General features: G+C 41.7%; 2 protein-coding genes across 2 annotated transcripts; one reads left to right on the top strand and one right to left on the bottom strand.

Annotated features, from left to right (window-relative positions):
* The first annotated feature begins 1,124 nt into the window (after positions 1–1,124).
* LOC135597730 (fasciclin-like arabinogalactan protein 4) lies at positions 1,125–4,841 on the top strand. Its single transcript, XM_065091096.1, has 2 exons — positions 1,125–2,525; positions 4,309–4,841. Exons 1-2 carry the CDS (start codon positions 1,230–1,232, stop codon positions 4,336–4,338), a joined length of 1,326 nt encoding a protein of 441 aa, XP_064947168.1. The 5' UTR covers positions 1,125–1,229; the 3' UTR covers positions 4,339–4,841.
* A 3,259-nt stretch (positions 4,842–8,100) lies between these two features.
* LOC135597729 (nematode resistance protein-like HSPRO2) lies at positions 8,101–9,841 on the bottom strand. The gene has a single exon (XM_065091095.1). The coding sequence runs from the start codon at positions 9,656–9,658 to the stop codon at positions 8,258–8,260; it is 1,401 nt and encodes a 466-aa protein (XP_064947167.1). The 5' UTR covers positions 9,659–9,841; the 3' UTR covers positions 8,101–8,257.
* Positions 9,842–15,695: the final 5,854 nt, after the last annotated feature.

The following is a 15,695-nucleotide window of genomic DNA, read 5'->3' on the forward strand; positions in this document are numbered from 1 at the left end:
CGGGGCCCAGCCCCTGTCCTTGCGATAAAGAGGGGGGGGGGGGGAACCCAAAACAAGTAGGTACTCAGCTCACCTATAACATGATGCTACTCCGACTCGGTCTCGTCGTCCCCGCCACTCTCAAAATAGAGTGAGATGCTAATTTTTCATTGTAATTTTTTTTTAACAGTCAACTGTATACCGAATGGTTTACTCATAAATTTGCCACTCAAGAATGTTTCGAGGCAAGTACTCTTTCAACTGATCTTTTGAGCCTTGTTGAAGGTCTGATACTTGGAAAAGGTCAGTGTGGGGTCCAACTGCTCTGGAAGAACTGTCACTTGCCGCTGCTAGGCTGGCGTGGAGGCTGCTGGACCGGAGTGTTGTGTGTGTGTGTGTGTGTGTTCTGTCTGGTCCTCACTCACCACCCGGCACACATTAATTATTGCCTCCGCGAAGAACACGACGAAGAATGAGGAGATGGGAGGGAGGGAGACGGGTCGACGTCGAAACAGCTGCGTGACATGCGATGGCAGCTGCCCGCAGATGATAAAAGACGACCCCCGCGGGTCCCACCGTGTCGTCCACCTCCGCCGAAGCTCCAAAAGAGTAATCCGTACCCCCCCACATATTTTCTTTATTTAATTACCGCTGCGTAATTTTTATATCTTTCTTTAATACTATTACTAATTTTGTAGTCGTACCACAAACGTCTGCACATACCCAGCTACTGCTTTAAAGCGACGTCGCCGAAGCGCCACGTGTTCGCGTTCTCACGATCACCACGTGCATGACGGCCAGATCGCACTTCCCATCATAGCCAACGCGAAGCGTTTCGAGCGACCATTGGCCTTCGCTTCGCGATGCGCGTTCGAGGCCTTGTACCGAATCGCTGATCACGTCCAACGCTACGTACACCTTACTAGGCGCCACGCTGACGGTCTCACCACCGCTCACCCAACGAACCTTTCCTCCTCCTGCCTGGGCGACGGTCGTCGGACATGCAAACTGGTGCATCGTAGGTGAACGTACCGCGAACTGATCCGATCACGTTCTCACATTAAATCTCGTGGGGTTAAACTATTATTGTAATAAATATGATACATTAATATATAATCCTCATCATCATCTCCCACATATTTCTATCTACTTTCCTCCCTCTCTCTCACTCTCTCTCTTTCTCTCTCTCTCTCTCTCGCTCACACTGGGGAGGAGAGTGGGGTGGGGGGAAGACAGTGCAGCTAATTGGAATGGGCGCATCATCTCCACCTCCTCCTCTTCCTCCTCTCCACCCACATTTGCGTATTCCCCACTCTGCCCCTGCCCGGCTTCTCCTCCTTTTCCTGTTGCTTATATTCCCCCCCGTGTCCACGTCCGTTAACATCACCGCCGTGCTCTCCGCCTACCCCGACCTCTCCGACTTCAACCGCCTCCTCAGATCCACCTCTGTCCCCGGTGACCTCGCCGGCCGCTCCTCCCTCACCATTCTCGCCGTCCCCAACGCCTACCTCCTCCGCTCCTCCGCCGCCCGTGCCGCCGCTGCCGCTGACATCGCCGACGTCCTCCGCTACCACGTCCTCCTCGAGTACCTCTCCTGGCCCGACCTCCGCAGCATCCCCGCCGGCGGGAAACTCGTCACCACACTCTACCAGACCACCGGCCGCGCCGCCGGAAACCTCGGCGCCGTCAACCTCACCCGCGACGACGAAGGCGCCGTCACTGCGCGTTCGCCCTTCCCCTTCTCCGCCTCCAACGCCACCGTCCTCGACCTCGTCGGCACCCTCCCCTACAACGTCTCCATCTTCGCCGTCGACGCGCTCCTCCTCCCTTATGGGTTCGACCTCGCCGCCTCCGAGACCCGACCTTCCGTCCGGGTCAACATCACCCGGGTCCTCGTCGATGGCCGCGACTTCAACGTGGCAGCCTCCATGCTCGAGGCGTCGGGCGTCGCGTCGGAGTTCGAGGCCGCCGAGCGCGGCGCCGGGATCACCGTCTTCGTTCCCACGGACGAGGCCTTCGCGGATCTCCCCGTCACCGAGCGGCTGCAGTCGCTGCCGGCGGATCGCAAGGCGGTGGTTCTCCGCTTCCACGTGCTCCAGTCCTACTATCCCCTCGGTTCCCTCGAGTCCATCGTGAACCCCGTCCAGCCCACGCTCGCCACCGAGGACACCGGCGCCGGCCGCTTCACCCTCAACATCACCCGCGTCAACGGCTCGGTGGCCATCGACACCGGCGTGGTCCAGGCGTCCATCACCCGCACCGTGTTCGACCAGAACCCGGTAGCCATATTCGCCGTCTCCAAAGTGCTACTGCCAAGGGAAATCTTCACGGGGGAGACCAGCGGCGCGATGCAGGCGGTGGCTGCCGCGCCGCAGCCACCGGAGGCGGCAGGTCTGGCGCCGCAGGCGGCGGAGGAGGTGGACACACCGCCAGCGAGTATGTCGTCGCCACCGGGCGTCAGGGAAGATGTGACGTCAGGGGCGGACGGCCGCGAAGAGGTTGCTCTGTTTTGTACAGCGTCGCTCTATCTAATGCTGCTCTTACTGGTATGAGATCTGCTTTCTCTTCATCTAAATTTTGGGTCTTTATTCTTTGGTGTTTTTGGGGTTGGGAGGATATTTCGGACGGTGTTGTATACAGAGATTGGAATTTTAGCTGCAAAGCAGCCTCTTTTTTCCTTCCTTCCTTCTCGTTTTGGGTGATTCATGGCGCACTCAACTCGGCTATGTCGTAGTAATCCCATGGAATTCCAAGCAAGAAATCTCTGTTCATCTGCTCCTCTCTTTCTTCTCCCATTTTGATCCAAAGAAGAATTAGGCGTCAGAGGAAACGCTCGTAAGCGAGGACGAGGCTCTCGTGTCTTCCGTCGTGGTATCGGGAAAGCTTCAGATCTTTCCGGATCGATTCCGGTGACTTGCGTAGGCTCACCGGGGACGGGATCGGCGGGACGGGCAAGTGGGGAATGAGCTGGCGGCGTCGGCACACCGCAGTGCTGTCCGCGTCACGCCCGTTGGATTCGGCCTGGTGACGTCACTCCTCGTGTGGTTGAAAGAGATTAAATGGTTGATGTGTAATTATACAAAGACCATATTATAATATAATCTGGTCATCGAATTAATATAATTTTACTATTTTTTGGAAAAAAAGAAAAATCGATATTACTCGTATTATCTACTTGCTTTCCTTTATATGTTCTACATGTTGCTTCTTCCGCTTTGTGCCCCTATGCTCGACGAAGCCCTAGCAACCATCCACGCGTCGACGCCCGCTCTCGTAGCGTCCTCCCCGATGCCTTCGTCCACCGGCCGCGCAAGGACCAGGTCTAGTCCTTCGTTTTCTTCTCGCCGCCGCCCGCGCCCTCTCCGACCTCCATAGTTGCGTCATCCTCGTCCCAGGCGTCTATGCTCGAGAGCAGTTTGATCGTGCGATAGAGCTCCTACAAACGATCCGATGTGGCGGCATGGAAGGCCGACCGCATCACTCGCGGCACCGTTATGTGCGTGTTGATTGAAAACATAGATACGAAGAAAGCGCTCAGGGTATTCGATAAAATGTGCGACAAAAGAATGGGTCTGCAAGAGGTGATGGAGATTTGGAGTGGTGAGGAGCAACTGCCATCCTGACGCGTTCTGCTAGTTAGTATTTGACTATTGGTTTTTGTGGAGAATGTGGATGGGGCATCACAAGTGTACACGGAGATGATGAAGACAGGGTTGATTCTTGACACTGTCATCCTGCGTGATGGCTTCTGCAGCGCAGCAGGAGTCTTTGAAGTTGTGGGAATGAATGGGAAGAACAAGGAATCATGTCATTGTCAGTTATAACATACTGTTAGAGGCTTCTTATGGAATGTAAGGCCAGAAGAAACTATCATCGTTGGAGAACACTTGCAACAGCAAGATAAGAGATTGCATCCAGATTCAGTGATTTCCTATGTTTCGATACATGGATTATGTGAGAAGGGTACATTAGCAAGGCATTCCAGGTATTAGAGAAGTCACAAGAAGGCAATGAGAAAACTTGGAAGTCTTTGGTGTACATGGATGATAGATGGACTGCAAAGATAAGAATTGATGAAGCTATTTGCACTTGTTACCTCTCACACTTACAATGCCCTGATAAGTGACTTCTGCAGAGTGTCCAAAGAGGGGATCTGGTTTTTCAATTAGATAGCCAGCAGTATCTGCAGTCCTATCATTGTGACATACGAAATCCCAGCCTGTTGTTTGTAGCTTTGTGTAGGGTTCAGACCGATGTGGTGACATAAAGTTTGTTAATTAGTGGTCTTTGTTGAATTAAGAATCTTGATGTTGCTCTTGACATTTGCAGAGGAGGTTCCCATGCGGGACAAGGAGCTGATGCCATTATTCACAGGATTATCATCCATGGTCTTTGTTCTGATGGATCAGTGGAAGAAGCTTGCCACATTCATTCTGAGATGAAATGAAGAAACATTATGCAAACCTTGGTCACATATAATACACTCATCGATGAACTTTATGAATCTGGTGATTGTGTAAAGGCATCAATTCCATGGACCGAGTGCTATAGGCTGGATTGGAACCATATATCATCTCTTGCAACATATCTTCTATGGGCCTTTGTTTATAAAATAGAACATCTGAAGCCGTCCAGTTTTTGTTGGAGAATCACTGAGCCATGGCAGGGTCCCAACTTCTTTTACCTGGAGTAAAGGCCTGCTTAACACGATCTCTGTGAGTCCTTCCCCAAGGCGAGGATTCTTTCTCCCAGTTAACTATCTATTTCGCTTATTTTGTTGTTCAGCTCTTACATGTGAATTAATGTTGTAACTCCAAAAGATGTTCTTATATGTTTAGATACAAATTCCTATAGTTGCCTTAGTTAGATGCTTCCACTTTGACCTCATGGATGAATATGGTGATACTGCTTAAGAAGCTTCATTTAGTTTTTTGATAACTTTTCGTGCATTACTTCAAAGCTTTTATCTTTTGGGATATCAATCTTGCACTTATTTCACATGGATATCTACTGCAAATTGTATACCAGGAGTTCAACACCCATTTGAGGGACAAAAAAAGTTTGGTTTCCAATGTTATTTGAAATTATGTCCACCTGCTTGTTTCTTCTTGCAGTGTAGATTTTTTTAATTACTTTTACCTGAATTTTTAAAGTTTGTTTGACACTGCATATTATCAATCTGCCATGTTTTAAACATGTTATGTTCTTTTTTGCGGGTAACATATAAACTCTATTATTTGGGTTCACCTGTTTGCCATTTATTTGTTGACATCTATCTGTCAATGTTGTTAGTAGCATAAAATAGAGAAACCTTGATGCATTGAGTCAATTGTCATTTAAACTCTTCCACTGGCTAGAGTCTGCGGCAATATTTTTCCTTAATGCTGTTATGCCACCTGATGTATGTCTTATAAGTTGAAACCTACATTATTTTTGCCTTACATATATGAGCTGGTAGTATCATAATTATGTATAGCATCAGAGTAGCTATGCTACACAACTTTGGCGATGTAAAGTTATTGCCAGAACGTACCCTGATGCAAAAGCAACTTTAGCTTGTGTGTATCAGACTACAGTAACAAGAAATTTCTGTAGTTTATTCTACAAGCAACATTTCATGTTGAACTCTGAGCACTGGATGTGCTGCGCTACAGTAAAAGAAAAGGGATTAGGATTGAACCATATTTGTAATTTTGTTGTGAGTTATGGCAGTCCTATAAGGGACGAGCCTTCTACTTGTGGTTTTCTAAAGTGGGAACCATAGATAGCTTAGAGATCCATAAATGGCAAATACAAAGGTAGAAAATGGATATATATTTATTAATATGGGCCTAAAGTGTGATACAAAGTATTGCTAAAAAAGGTCAACGATTAGAATATGAAAATAAGATTCAACTGCTAGATCACCTGAGATATATGGAAAAAAAGTGACAATTTTTTATAGTTGTGCTGTGCTATAAATTGTCCCAATTCTTGATTTGGAGCATAGAAAAAAATATTCCCTTGAGAAAGATCCAAGTCAAGAGTCTAGTCAAAAGAGAATGTTTAAAAGCTAATACAAAGCAAGCGAATGTGTGTCATTTTTAATAAAAATGCTAATAATTTGAACGATTTAGGTTTCCAAATTTATCAGAAGTTTTAAATCATGTTATCTCTCAACCAAGAACCAATGGTAGCCACCTTCCCCTTTTTCCACCTTGCTTTCAGTTCTCAAAACAGCGGTAAAGGAATAAACGAAAGGTGGTGGAAGGAGGAATCATCAGAATGGATATCGATTCCTTCCTCAACTCTTCTTCTGCTAATAATTGCACTCCGCTTTTTTCTCTTCCATCCTCTTGTCTTCTTCCTTAGTTCGTACGTGTTACAGTTTTTATTGATTCCTAGTGCAGGATGTTACTGGTCTTCCAGCTTGCTGTAGATGCTTCTGGTAGTTATGCCCTTGTTCAATGCACGGTGCCGAAGGTGTAAAGGCCATCAAAGAGTTTAAGCTTTGCCTTTTAGTTTCATTCTTTGGTTCCTACGTGGTCAATTGCTTCCAGATTAAGATAGCCTTGTTGATTACAACGAGAGAAATGCAACAAATGTGATTGAATTCTCTTGAAGCACTCTGTTGATTGATCTGTTTGTGGTTTATTTTCTTTGGCTTCTGAGTCAGCAGCATCCTTTTTCTTCTTTTTAGTAATCTTGCATTCTTACTCTTGGATTTGTCTCCGGTTGGTCCTTGTGCAGAATCTGATTCATATTTCAATCTTGTGCAACTGTGTATGGATGATATCAATTTTGCAGTGATTACCTTTTACTTGCAGAGTCCTCTAGTGCCTGTTTTTCTCGGCTTTGCCTCTTAACTATAGCCGTGGCTGACTCTGCGTTCCATTACCTTTTCTTTCGGTTTTTGAGTTGCTGTTCTCCATTCTAACGTGAATCCTTTAGTAGAACTGACCAATTCGGCAAAGGGATACTTCTCTTCCACTCACATACAACCATACTTCTTTATTATTCTTTTCTTGTCGTATAGAGTTCAGGAAAGTTTGAGATAATGCTGCAGTGTTCTTTTTATCTTGAACAAAGTTGATGATTCCAGCATCTGCCAAACCATTGTCCTACACGCAATCACAAATTTATCAGCATCGCTCATCTTAGCGCTAGTTTGCCTTGTTGAAATTTTTATACTTTTTGTTGGTTAAATGATATATAACTTCATTTGTGTAGGTGAATACCAAGGTATGTAATACCGTATTGTATCGATGTTTCGAGGTTGGCTCGATACGGTATGATATCATGTATCGAGTGGTACACTAGGACGTATCGAGTGGTAGCATTGTAGCACGTTCCGTCCGGTACCGAGCGATCCGTATTTCGGTATACCGTTAGATCGGTATGTATCGCTCGTACCAGATGGTATCATTTGAAATTATATACCATGGTGAATAGCACCTTAATACCAAAAAGGAAAAGGTCAAATTTTTCACCATTTGAGAGCAAACTGTAAGTTTTCTGAACTTTAGATAATTTAGTCTCAAGCTCAATTTTTTTCTGTATATCCAGTTATATAAACTTTAATTTTTGTTTCATATTTTCTCACATCCTCTATAGATTTACTAGAAAAAAAAAATTCCTTCACAAAAGTCTTTTGAATTCCTTATCCTCTAATATATCTTAAAAAATAAAAAAAATATGTATGAACCTTAACAATATTTCTCTTTGTGAGTATCTTAATCTATTTTGTGCCTCCTGTAAAAGATATATTGTGTCTTAAGCTACTAGCATGTTTTCAGATTTCCACCAAAATATAGAGATATCTGTGGTATTTATAGTTAGATAAACTTTAGTTTTTATTTTTTTTTTCTTTCACATAGAAATCTTTTAATACCTAAAATCGGAGGTTTTAGGAATTTAAAATTATTTATCAATCTCAATAATTTGGAACATTATAAACAGGAGTAATAAGTCAACGGCATTTTATCTAAAATTTTGCTTCTCATAAGACTGCAAATTGAGATAGGATTTGTTATAGTCATTGTCCTTGTGGAACTCTTTCACTCAACTCGTGGATGAATCTTGCTCCATTAGAAGATGATTTGTCTTGGTCATTGGCATCTACCATCATGATTAACCCAACTGTGAAATTGCAAAACAATTAATCATAGTGTACCATAAATTACAGATCTACTTATGAAGAAATGAGAAAAATCCACAAAACATCATCTTGTTGTTGTTCTATCTTGCATTACAATGTTTAGCCAAAATCTCATCTTTGTCGGCCAGATGCAAACGCTTGTCAGTGCCACTTTGTGTTGGAAGAGCTGCCACCGCTCCGGCTGAGATCGTTCTGCCAGAAGTCTCCCAGAAACGTCTTGGCCGCATCCAAGCTCGGGAAATAGGGTGGCTCCAAGAACATCTGCGACAGCGAATCCAACGCCTCCGACGGCGCGTACACGGCTCGGTTGCCGCTCGTTTCCAGGCTCCCCATGACCGCCGCCACCACTTGCCGGTAAGCAAAGAAGAACCTCTTCAACGCCGCCTCCACGGCCTGCAACGCCTGTAGCAGATTTATCTTCCCGAGGTTGTCGCCCTCGCCCCTCCGCCGGCTGTGGAACAGCCTCATCGCGGCGTCCTGCACCCGAGGCCCCCCGTTAGGGTCCGCCTCCACCCCCAGGATCCACGGCACCGTCCGCTTCAGGTCCTTGCAGGAGCTCGTCACCTGGAGCAGCGCCGTCGAGCGGAGGCAGAGCGCCTCCGAGCCGGAGGTGGCCTTGATGCCCAGCTGGCTCTTCAGCCGGAGGAAGTCGTCCGGGTCCATCAGAAGGTGGAGGTCCTCCACCTCCGACAGCAGCTTCCACACGCGCTCGAGCAGCCAGCAATCGCTCCCGGCCTGCACCCAGTCCTTGGCGTCCATCCTCTGCTCGATCCGAGCCAAGAGCTCGCGGGCGGCGAAGAGCCACGACTCGAGGATCTGTTGGATCGTGCAGAGCGCCTGGTCTTCGTGGTCCTTGGCGTCCTTCGATCCGCCGGGGCTCCTCTTCAGGGCGTGGAGGTCGGACGGGCGGACGACGAGATCGTACTCGATCGTGGGCTTCCCTGCGAGGTTGGGCTCGCCCAACCCCAGAGTGAACCGGCACCGCTGCATCTGGCTCTCGATCTGGAACAGGATCTTGGAGGCCACGTCCTCCGACTTCTCCCACGTCGCCAGCCGCGGCAGCAGGCTCTTCTCGCTCGTGCGGCTCACCACGCTGGTCGTGCCGGGAACCTTCCACACCTCCTGCGAGCTCTTGTCCCGTGACAGAAGGCCCTTGCACGAGCTGAGGTCGGCGATGGGGGCGCCGCCATCCTCTTCGCACAAGGTAGCGATGAGCTCGACCTGGCGCGCGGCGAGGGACTCCAGCCTCCGCTTCCATTCCCGGTGGTTCGCGTAGGGCCGGGGGTCGGACAGGGCGAGCGAGATGAACCGGAAGGTGATCTCCAGGCCCTGCAGGGCCGGCTTGAGTATGGACTCGTCGGCCCACTGGGGGAAGTCCTTGGAGCTCCAAAGCTTGGCCAACTCGGGGAGGCGGAGGTAGTGCTCGTAAGCGACGATGGCGGAGGCGTCATGTCCCCGAGGAGCAGCAGCCGACTTCGAGGGGAACGGCTTGGGATTGGAAGGCGCGGGCGACGACCTCGCCGATATCTCAGACGCTGCCATCCAATTCTCAGGTATCAACGAAAGAGGAGGAGGAAAACTCGATCGATCAAAAGCTGCGTTAGAAACGTGGAAAAGGCTTATGCTATTCTTGAAAGCATAAATGGTGGGGAGGAGATATATATACACACACAACACGGATATAAAATGGCGGATAAGGGATGACGATCGGAACAAGGAAGCCGGCAGGACGCGGAAGAGGCAATAATTCTTATACTCCAAGGCGTGTCGGTGAAGGCAGACATGACTGTAGGAGGCGACATGGGCGGCGGGGAGAGCTTATCCAAACAACGGCGCGCTTTCGGATGTTTTCCTTCTTTCCCACTTCCCCTACCGGCCCTGGGATTGGAGGAAGCATTGGTCTCGAGCCCGGGCCCCTATACGCTGCAGAGTACTACCGCTTTTACCCATCGCGCTGTCGAGTCCTTTTATCTGTTGGATATTTCCTGGATCACAGTGGACCGCAATATCTATCGATCGAAGCCCTCATTGCAATCCACGTCATCGACCATCGTGACGTACGTTCTCGAACGTAAAAGGCCATCTCCGTGTTTTGACCTTCCTGCTCTTATTTTAGTTCACGGCATGGGAAGAGAGGTGTGGATTGACCTCAGTTATTTATAAGAAATAAAATAATATTAATAACACTAGAAATGGCACGAAACATCGCGACGACCGCGTGGAAGTCTCACAGCGGCAATAGGTCGAATAGCTGAGAGCCGTTATTTTACATAGATAATAAACCTGGAGCGTGTGACGTCCCGAACCGGAGAAACTCGTACAGAAGCCTTCGGTTTCGGATAAGATGTGGATGCCGAGCGTCGATGTGCTTTATTTTGCCGAGGTAAAGATATCCACCACCATCTGTTTGAGGTATTGCTTTCGGCAGAGAAGCACGCGTAGACTCTAAGGCGCACGTCACGGCGGACCCGCCCGCCAGCGCACGAGAAGGGAGTGGTGGGGAGGGAGATGTATGTATGCACGCGGTCGATGGTGGGGCGGGGTTGGAAACCGAGGAGTCCAAGCGACGGAAGAAGGGGGAACGAAGTGGACCGCCGCATGCGGCGCTCCATGTGAGATGCCCGCGGAGTCATGAGACGTGTGCTGTGCGAGTCACATGGCCGAGCGCCTTCCGTCAACTACGCCGGTCGGCGGGAGCGGAGCACTAATTGCTTTGTTCATCACAAACCAGCGGTCATCGGTGGCGCAACGCTGCCACGGCCGCGGCGCCTCAAGATCGTTCCGTGCCCCTTTAATCACTCAACATCCGAAAATAAAATGAAGCCAATTAATTCATCCAACTTTGTTACACGTGATTTCGTTCAACCCCTCGATAAAAATTCAATATATTATCCACACAAAAAAATATCGTTAATTTCTTCACATCATCTCTTTGTTGGAAATATTCATGAAGGAAAGTAAACTATGTGAATAATCTTATATTGTTAAAGATTTAGAGAGTCATATTACATAAATTAGGTTTGTCCTATAACTTAAAAGCTTAAGTTTTTTTTTTATTGATTTAATGTTAAATCTGATGTATATTTATCCTCACTAGTTTGACTCGGACTCCTCATCTCTTTGTTCTTTTTGTTTTTCTCTTGGTGTTGTTCGCCTCGACTTGCTCTCTCTCCCTCTAGTCAAGAAAATAATTAGCAAGATGGCTTTTCATTATATTTGAGTTTTGATCCTCCCAGAGCATGCTCTATCACATCGAGTTTCAAGAAGCAACCATATATCGGTTGTCATTAGGTCCATATAACTACAATGGGAGTGGAAAGACTCATATACGACCATCGATGATTGTAACTAGTCTCATAAATGATACAAAGAAATATATTTTGTTTTCAAGAAGAGTAAGGATTTTATATCAATAGCTTGTAATGATTTTATAAAATCTTGATCGATCAAACTAGTTAACACCTTTGAGATTTCGATACCTCAACTTAAGTTGTGTAGTGCCTAAGTTTTCATACATATATGTTTTATAAGCTCAAATAATCCTAACCCAGTTTTAGTATAATAAAATATATGTTGGTAGTTAAATTTAGGAAGGTACTTTAGCCTTGAAATAATTCTGTTTTGAGTTAAAATTTGATACATGCTTAGTTTTATATGTCTTATAAGTTTTTTATAAAATTTTATTATAATCTAAGATGGTTTGGTCAACTATAATAATCAAATAAAATTACTTCACAAATCTATATAATTGGTTGATCGGTAACAATTATGTCATGGATTATAAGTTGAATTGTTAGTAAATTGATGATAGAATTTAGATAAATTTACATGTCATGTATAGCCTAATTCAAAGAGGATTCTACCAAAGTTTTGCTATTAATTATTATTTACATTAGGTGTTACATGATAACTAAGGTGAATGTTTTAATTCGGGCATATCATGATACTATGCTTCAATTTGATATGTTTACAGCTCTATAACACACCTAATTCCTGATGATCGTAGCTCTTTAATTAAAATCTTTTTTTAAGTTCAATCAGGTAAGCATAAGCTTAATTTACTATAAAATAGTGATCATATATATATTATGTAAACTAAAATATATTTTAAAAGTGTATCTTGAATGATAAGATGGATATGAGCTTAATGAATGTTTAAAAACATGTTTTGAAATATAATATTTTCATGAGTTGAATATAAGCTTGATGTTAATGTGTTTATTGTAAAAGCATGAAAAAAATATGAATTTTGATGAAAATGAATGATATGCATGCAAACGTTATTATGTGTAGTATAAGAATGCATATACACAATATGACGTACTATAGTGATATGAGAGTGCATGTATACATTATGATATATGGTGTGGGAATGCTTATATACATTACGATTATATGGTGTGGGAGTGCACGTATATGTTATCATACGCGCGGTGCGAGAATATACGTATATATTATAGCATGCGGTGTAGAAATAAATGTATATGTTATGACGTATAGTGTGATAATGTACCCATATGTTATGAAATATGATATTGAAATTTATGAATGTATATGTTATGACATTTGGTGTGAAAATTAATAAATGTGTTATGATTTTTTATCATATGTGTTTAACCTTACTTGTGCACATATGTATTACGCTTTATTATACATAAAAATGTTTACCATTTTGGTATGCACTTATCAAGTTACCATATTATATGTTATTAAAGAGGTAGTAAGAAGATGAGTTATCATGATTTTATGCACTTATAGATACATGTGATGTGGGAATGCATATATTTATGATAAAATATAGTGAGAAAGTTCATTCCCTATGACATATATTATAAACTATTGTTGCACATATGTGTTCTAATTAAATTAGAATTTTATCTCTTTATTATGTATGTTTCGATTGACAATTGTTATGAAATATTTATGTTAATATATATTACATAATGTAGTATGGAAGTACATGTATATATTATAAAATGTGATGTGATTACTCATGAGTGTATTATGAATTCTATTACATGTCCTATAAATTATCCTTGAATATATTTAGATCAGAAATTTATCTCTTTATTAGATTGTTGTCGATGATGCATATATTATAAAATATTTATATATTTACATGATATGATATATGAGTTCACGAATATGATATGATATATGAGTGCACGTATATGTAATAAAATACAATATGAAAGTCCATTAATATATTATGCAAGTTTCAATACATCCGTTATGACATGTTTAATGCATTAGTATATATAATGAGGTATAAAAGTACACATAAATATAATAATATACGATACGGGAGTTCATGGTTGTAGTATGATTGTCTACTGTAGGAGGCATGGCTTACTCATGTGTATGTATATTCCAAATTATTTTATAGAAGATTTTACCTTTTTATTATACCTTTATGAGATAATATGAAGAGGCCAACAAAAGGTGAGTTCACAATAAAATATTTTATGTATTTGATCTTAAAAGGTTACATATATCACTTTAATAGGTCAAATTGAAAGTTTATACATATTGAGTTAATACTCATTATAGAACTTATTTTGCGGATAAAGATATTGATAGTTCATCAACATGATGTGCCAAGGATATGTAATCGTGCTATGAAAGATATAGATGACGACTTATGTCACATCCCATATATATAAAAACTAAACTATTATTTCAATATTCATAATTTATAGAAGACTTTTTTTTTATATTCAAATTCTTATCTTTAGAATAATAAATATTTTTTTACTAAAAAATGATCTTATCTGGTCACATGTGATGAAAAATCTCTTTCACATAAGCTTTAGATCTACTACAAAGTAATATATTATTCTAAAAATATATATTATATAAAAACACATCAATAATCATATATATTGGTAAGAACCTTTAAAAAATTATAAAAATAATTTTAATATTTATGAAATATATATAAATATCAATAATTTAATATAAAATAATAACATATCAATTCACTATGAAAACTCATATATCAAAAAATTAATGATAATTCTTATACAGTAAATAAAATCATATATCAATCATATACAATATATCTCGATAATATATATAATACTCAAATAACAAAAGTATACATTACACTCGATAATATACTCTCCCAACAATGGATGAAAAGATAAGCTCTATGGGATGGATTCCTCCCAATAACAGACGGAGAGAACTCATAACACACTCCAATAATAGATGGAGCAGTATCTCTCATCAATCCAAATAGAGATATGTTTCTCTCAACAACCGATGGATAAACTATCTAACTATTATGTCTAATGGCTCACTAATCTTTGAATAGAATTAACCTACTTGTTAGTAGTAGAAATACATAAATAACCATGAACATTTATTTATATTTATTCATTCATGCATCCATCCAGATAAAATATTATGAGGGATTATGCTTGATGTATGATCTGTTAGACTATATCAATTGGTGGCTCCACATTATGATAGGCTAGTAGCTTCTTTCATATATTGTATTTTCAATGTGGACCATAAGCATATATATATATATATATATATATATATATAATCACATTAATTTCATAAACTTAATTAAAAAAAACTAATAATTATTTCCAAATGACACATTTAGATAAAATTGTTAGTTTCATCGAATCTCAAAAATATGAGATATAATAGGCTGAATAGAGAAGCGACAATGTATCTAATACCAATCATAGAATTGGATGAGCATAGCTTCACGAGTTAGATTGAATCTCACTCACAACTTGGGTTGAGCTTTACCGATTGGGCCACACTTGGCTTCAGATTGGGTTGTGCCTAGTTATGTGGATTACACTACACCAAACCACATGGGGTGAGTCATGCTTGACTATATGAGTTAGGTTGTACTTTGTTGTATTGTATATAATAACATAAGTTATATCATATTTGTCCACATGGGCTGAGTTGTGTCTGTCACATGAGTTGAACCATACTTTGATCATTATGCAAAGTTATACTTGGTCATATAAGTTGAGCAGTACCTGGTCTCGTAGGTTCTAACCACATAGATATGATCACACTTAATCACATAAGTTGAATTATACCTAACCACATTAGTTGGATCATATATAACAATATGAGTTGGGTTATACCTAATCACATATGTTGGGTCATACCTAACCACATGAGCTAATATAATTAATCAATTTAACTTAAGTCATACCTCAAATTAAATTTTAATATTGTTAATTATTAAATAATAACTTAAAATTATGAATTAAATAATTTAAATTCATGATCTTAAATTTAAAATTAATTAAATCATAAAAATTCGCACATAATTCTTAAAATATAAATATATCTAATTAAATGAATCAAAACTATTATGTTAATCTAAAAATAAAAATTTTAATAATTAAATCAATCTTATAATTTATTTGAGTCTAAGAGACCATTATAAGTCAAATTAACATCAACGATCAATTATCATTACTTATTAATCATAAAATTTTAAAATTAAAATATTATTATGCATCATAAAATTCTAATAATCCTAATGTCAAAATTTTCAAAACATGAATGTAAAAAAAAAAAAAAAAAAAAGATGATC

This window comes from Musa acuminata, chromosome BXJ1-11 (assembly GCF_036884655.1).
Source record: "Musa acuminata AAA Group cultivar baxijiao chromosome BXJ1-11, Cavendish_Baxijiao_AAA, whole genome shotgun sequence".
Taxonomy (NCBI): domain Eukaryota; kingdom Viridiplantae; phylum Streptophyta; class Magnoliopsida; order Zingiberales; family Musaceae; genus Musa; species Musa acuminata.

Coding starts and splice junctions, on each gene's coding strand:
- LOC135597730 (XM_065091096.1), top strand. CDS start 1,230: ATGGGCGCATCATCTCCACCTCCTCCTCTTCCTCCTCTCCACCCACAT. Junction 2,526..4,308: donor ATCTAATGCTGCTCTTACTG/GTATGAGATCTG, acceptor TGACATTTGCAG/AGGAGGTTCCCATGCGGGAC.
- LOC135597729 (XM_065091095.1), bottom strand. CDS start 9,658: ATGGCAGCGTCTGAGATATCGGCGAGGTCGTCGCCCGCGCCTTCCAAT.